This window comes from Solanum lycopersicum, chromosome 11 (assembly GCF_036512215.1).
Source record: "Solanum lycopersicum chromosome 11, SLM_r2.1".
NCBI classification, from domain to species: domain Eukaryota; kingdom Viridiplantae; phylum Streptophyta; class Magnoliopsida; order Solanales; family Solanaceae; genus Solanum; species Solanum lycopersicum.
Window position 1 is genome coordinate 38,600,469 of NC_090810.1, and position 5,825 is coordinate 38,606,293.

Genomic DNA, 5,825 nt, shown 5'->3' on the forward strand with positions numbered 1-5,825 from the left:
TTCGCCTATGAAAGGACTTATGAGGTTTTGTAATAAGGGGAAACTTCGTCCCCGTTATATTGGACCTTATAGAATCTCTAAGAGAGTGGGAAATGTGGCTTATGAATTTGAGCTACCCCAAGAGTAAGAAGTGGTTCATCTAGTATTCCATATTGTTGTGTTGAAGAAGTGTTTGGATGATCCTTCATAGATTGTACCAACCGAGAACGTTTGGATTAAGGATAATCTATCGTACGAAGAACTCTCGGTTTAGATTTTGGATCGTCAGATTACAAGTAGAGGACAAAGGAAGTTGCTTCGGTCAAGGCCCTTTGAAGGAACCAATTTGTTAAGAAGCGACTTGGGAAGTAGAGGAAAATGAAGAAGAGATATCCACATCTCTTTGAATCCGGAGAGAATGTAGATCAAGGTACTAAACTCCCTTCTTAGCAATTTATAAGGCTATGTATGAACATGTTGTTACTTGCTTTTGTTATTGAGTGTTGAAATGAAGTTACTATCCTTAGCTTAGTGAAACAATTCTCATTCAAGGACAAATTTTCCCAAGGGGTAGATATTGTAACATCTCATATGTAGAATTAGCTAAGTTTAAACTAACAAAAACAAGAAGAAACAAATTTGGAAATAAGTAAGGAACTGTGGGAAATTTCCAGATTTCAAAAGTGAGTTTAGATACTTTTAAACGTACATAACTTCCAACTCAGGAGGAGTTTGTGTGAGTTTTTTTATATGATGGAAAGATCGTCGGAAGATCATTCTAATGACATCAAGTTTGCAAATTTCTGAGGTCGTATGAGAGAGATATGATTTCGAAAGTTGGACTATTAAGGAGGAAGTTCCTAATCCGGATTTGATAAGGCTGTTTTGGTCTTTTCCTAATTCAATCTTTAATTTAGTTTTTGGGATAATATGTTGGGGTATAAATTGATCCCATTCAGTTTACGCGCTTAGAAAATAATCTAGGGCTTTGCAATAAAGGAGCAACGAATAAGAAAGTCGGAGGTCCCGACAGAGGGCCCTTGGGCGCTGCTCCTGCCAGAGCGACTCAAGGAAGGCTCTGTATTAAAGGACCTAGAGGGGAGAGCCTCTCAAAGCAACCCAGACAGGGTGTTCTGACAGGCCCTGGCACCCCGGGCCTCTCATAGAGCCACGACCCTTTGGAGACCCTGTTCTTTCCCTATATTTTCGTACTAGTTCCTAAGTGTTGTACCCTTAATTCCTAGTTGATTCCAACACTCTAGAGTACATATAAAAATCATGAAATCATCCATAAACATGAGATTATGATCCTTGAATACATAATTCAATTCAAGAGAAGTTAAGATCAAAGTCAAGGAAGTTAAGAGCCAAGTCTAGAAGTTAAGAAGCAAGTCAAAGTAAACTTATAAAGCTTTATAAAATATTTCACAAAAGTTTTCACTTTGTTTTGAAATACTTAAAGTTCAAGTCAAGAAAGATTAAAGAGTTGAGCTCATTACTCAAAAGCTATAAGGGAAAGTTCCCTAAGAGTTAAGTTTCAAGTAAGCAAAGAGTATCAAGTTGAGTTCACTTCTCAAAAGTTATACGGGAACTAAGTAGTCCCTAAGAGTTTAAACAAAATGTTTTCAAATTTTTGAAAAGGAAGGGAAGTTAGACTGCTATAGACCCTACAACTAGTTTTAATATAAGGAACAGGAAACTTTGATTTCCAAGAGAGCTTTTTAAAAGCGAAGTTTTGAGCACTAATCTCAAATCACAGAATCAGGATGTTATAAAAACATAAGAGCCAGTATATATATATTTATATGTGTGTGTGTGTGTGTGTTTATACAAGTGGATCCATTAGGCAATTCAGGTCCTATACTCAGGCAAAGTTAGGATGGACGAGCAGCGTGGGCCAAGTAATGTTGTATCATCACTGTAGCTCTTAAGTGATGGTTGTTGATTAGAGAATCTCCTACAGATTAAACTACATAATTCAATGTATTTTTATACACAACAATATTGTATTCTCATATACATCAGTATTATATTTTATATACATCTTATATATATACACACACGCACACACTCAGAGATTTAACCATGTTTTCAGTTAGTATTTCTTTATATTGCATATATTTTTACCTATGTATATTGAATAAGAGTTAGTAGATCATGAGTTGACCAGAGCCAAGGGAAGTATTCATTATTACTCTCTTTCAAGTCTATCACTTTCAAGTCTAAGTTTTGTTACTTCTCCAACTCTCATACTCGTACATTCAATGTACTGATGCAAGTTGATCTGCATCATTTTATAATGTTGACACAAGTAACCAGGATCAACACGCGGTGTTTCATTGATCCAGATTGAGCTCCAAAGTTAGTGGTGAGCCTCTTTGATTTTCAGAGGACATCCATTTCACTTACCATTAGTAGTTCAGTTTTAGGATGTTGTGAGGTCTGTCCCAACATCCCTCTTCAGTCAGTTTAGAGGCTTCATAGACTAGTAAAAATTCTTTTTAGAGTTTGATTATCATTGACTGAGACTAAATGTTGTTTTGGAAAAATTTATGATATTAAGTACTTCTTATAAATATGTTTCCTACTTGCTTAACTTGAGTTTGGTCTTCTGCTGATATAAGTAAGTCGGGCCAAGGGTTCTCTAGAAGACCAGCAATGGTCATCGAGTGCCGGTCCCACCAGGGTGTAGGGCTCAGGGCATGACAAACTTGGTATCAGAGCACAAGGTTCAAGAGTTCTAGGAGTCTATGAAGTCGTGTCTATAGAGTCTTGGTCATTGGTGTGAAGTTCACCACATCTATGATAAGGAAGCTAAAACATTTAGGAATGTTTCACTTCTTTCATATTCTTTCGTGCGAAGAGCTTATCTCTACAGTCTCTCTCTCTAATTCGTTCTTACACGTATTTTAAAGATCATCATGCCTCCGAGAAGAGTAGTAAAAAGTCGACCACGAAGAAATGTTGAGGAATAATAGGTTCCAAAAAAATGCACATGAGGTACAACCCCAAGGAGAGGTTACTAATGCTGAGTTCTGTGAGGCTATCCGAATGCTGAACCAAGTGGTGACTAACCAAGTTGGGCAACTGAGTTGAGATCGACATGAAGGGGCTGGCACCTCAAGAATTTATGAGTAACTTAGGATGAATCCTCCTTGTTTCACAAGATCAATCACTATCGAAGATCTGGAGAACTTCGTAGAAGAGTTGAAGAAAGTTTTTGAGGTGATGCATGTGGCGGATCCTGAGAGGGTTGAATTATGGCTACATACAAACTGAAGGTATGTCTAGAACCTGGTTTGATCAATGGAAGGATGGTAGAGCTGAGGATGCACCACATCCAAGTTGTGCTTGCTTCAAAGAAGCCTTCTTTGGGAGGTTGCACTACATCCAAGTGGCGCTTGCTTCAAAAAAGCCTTCTTCGGAAGATTCTTTCCTCATGAACTAAAGGAAGCCAAGGTAAGGGAGTTCCTTACGTTGAAACAAAACTCCATGAATGTTAATGAGTACGGGTTGAAGTTCACGCAACTGTCTCGCTATGCTCCGGAAATGGTGAAAAACATGAGGAGTAGAATGAGTTTATTTGTTGTTAGGTTGGGTCGAGCTTCAAGTAAGGAAGGTAGGGCTTCCATGTTGATAGGTGACAATTACATATCCAGGATTATGGTCTATGTCCAACAAGTGGAAGAGGAGAAGCTGAGGGACAGAGAGTAATATCGAAACAAGAAAGCGAAGACTGGAAATGAGTCTAGTCAAAGGAAGGGTGGTTCAAGTCGACCCCAATTTAAGAAATCAAAGAGGCATGCACCATCGTTTGCTAGTTCCCCTGTGCCCAGAGACAGAGTTGAGCATCATGGTCAGAATTCCCGATCTAGGCCTACATATTCACAAGGTAGTGTGGCACAAGGAGTAGTAAGCCTCCTGTCTGCGCCAAGTGTGGTAGGAATCACTCTGGCATTTGTCGCGAAGGCTCCGCAGGTTGTTTAAAGTGGTGTGAGACTGGGCATTTCATAAAGAATGTCCAAAGAGTAGGCAAAGTGGTGGAAATGGGGGCAATAGGTCCCAGTCTTCATCAACTGCTCCACCAGACATGGTGCACCTAGGGGAACTACTTCTGGTACCAGCGGAGGAACAAACAGCTTGTATGCTCTCAACAATCGCCAAGAACAAGTGAATTCGTCAGATGTTGTCACTGGTAAGATTCGAGTCTTTGACTTTACTGTTTATGCATTGTTAGACCCAGGAGGCGATTTTATCTTTTGTACTCCCTATGTTGTTGTGAACTTTGAGACTTCTCCTGAGCAACATAGCGAACCATTCAGTGTTTCCACACCTGTTGGTGAACCCATTCTAGCAGAAAGAGTCTATCGTGATTGTCCTATTTCCATCAATCACAAGAATATCATGGCTGATTTAATAGAGTTAGACATGGTAACGATGTCATTCTAGGTATGGACTTCCTCCATGCCTTATATGCATCAATGAATTGCAGAACTCGAGTTGTCAAATTTCGAATTCCAAATGAGCCATTCATAGAGTGGGATAGTAGCTCAGTAATGCCTAAGGGTCGTTTCATTTCGTACCTTAAGACGAGAAAGTTAGTTTCTAAGGGGAATATCTATCACTTAGTCCGAATTAATGACTCAGGCGTTGGGGTACTTTCCCTTCAGTCAGTTCCTATAGTTAGGGAATTTCCAGAAGTTTTTTCTAATGATCTACCTGGAGTCCCTCTCGAAAGAGAGATAGACTTCACATAGATTTCAACCCAGATACTCGTCCTATGTCTATTCCACCATAAAGAATGGCACCAGAAGAGTAAAAAGAGCTTAAAAAAACTGTTGAAAGATCTGTTAGATAAAGGTTTCACCCGACCAAGTGTCTCACCCTGAGGCGCTCCCGTCTTGTTTGTTAGGAATAAGGATGGGTCCCTTAGGATGTGTATAGACTACCGTCAGTTGAATAGGCGACCATCAAGAATAAATATCCTCTTCCAAGGATAGATGATCTTTTCGATCAACTTCAGGGTGCTTCTTATATTTCCAAGAGTGACCTCAGATGAAGCTATCATCATTTGAAAGTAAGGGAATGTGATATCCCCAAGACAAATTTTAGATACAAGGTATGGACATTATGAATTTTCAGTTATGTCCTTTGGTTTGACAAATGTACTTCTAGTGTTCATAGATCTTATGAACAGAGTCTTCAAACCTTATCTAGATTGGTTGTCATCGTCTTCATTTATGACATACTAATTTATTCATGGATGAAGAAGATCATTCTAGTCACCTCAGGGTTGTTCTTCAGACTTTGAAGGATAAGGAATTATATTCCAAGTTCTCCAGGTGTGAGTTTTGGCTTAAATATGTGGCATTCTTAGGCCATATTTTTTCTTGTGAAGGGATTAGAGTTGATACTCACAAGATTACAGCAGTTCAGAGTTTGCATAGACCCACATCTCCAACTGATATAAGAAGTTTCTTGGGTTTGGCTGGCTATTATAGGGATTTGTTGAAAGATTCTCAGTTATTTCTTCTCCTTTGACCAAGTTAACTCAGAAGACAGTCAAGTTTCAATGGTCTGAAGCTTGTGACAAAAAATTTCAGGATTTGAAAAAGAGATTGACTACTGCTTCGATTTTGACCTAACGAGAGGGTACTCAAAGCTTTGTCGTATATTGAGATGCATAAAGAGTTGGCTTGTGTTGTGTGTTAATGAAGAATGGTAAGGTAATAACATATGCTTCCACATAGTTGAAGGTTCATGAGAAGAATTATTCAACTCATGACTTAGAATTGGTTGTAGTAGTGTTTGCATTGAAGATATGGTGTAATTAAGGTGATCATGTG

The 5,825-nt window shown here is 38.9% G+C and overlaps 1 protein-coding gene across 1 annotated transcript; it reads left to right on the top strand.

Moving 5' to 3' along the window:
• The first annotated feature begins 3,471 nt into the window (after positions 1-3,471).
• Positions 3,472-5,624, top strand: LOC138339394 (uncharacterized). The gene is made up of 4 exons (XM_069290989.1): positions 3,472-3,689; positions 3,801-3,957; positions 4,039-4,410; positions 5,481-5,624. Exons 1-4 carry the CDS (start codon positions 3,472-3,474, stop codon positions 5,622-5,624), a joined length of 891 nt encoding a protein of 296 aa, XP_069147090.1.
• The last annotated feature ends 201 nt before the right edge of the window (positions 5,625-5,825 follow it).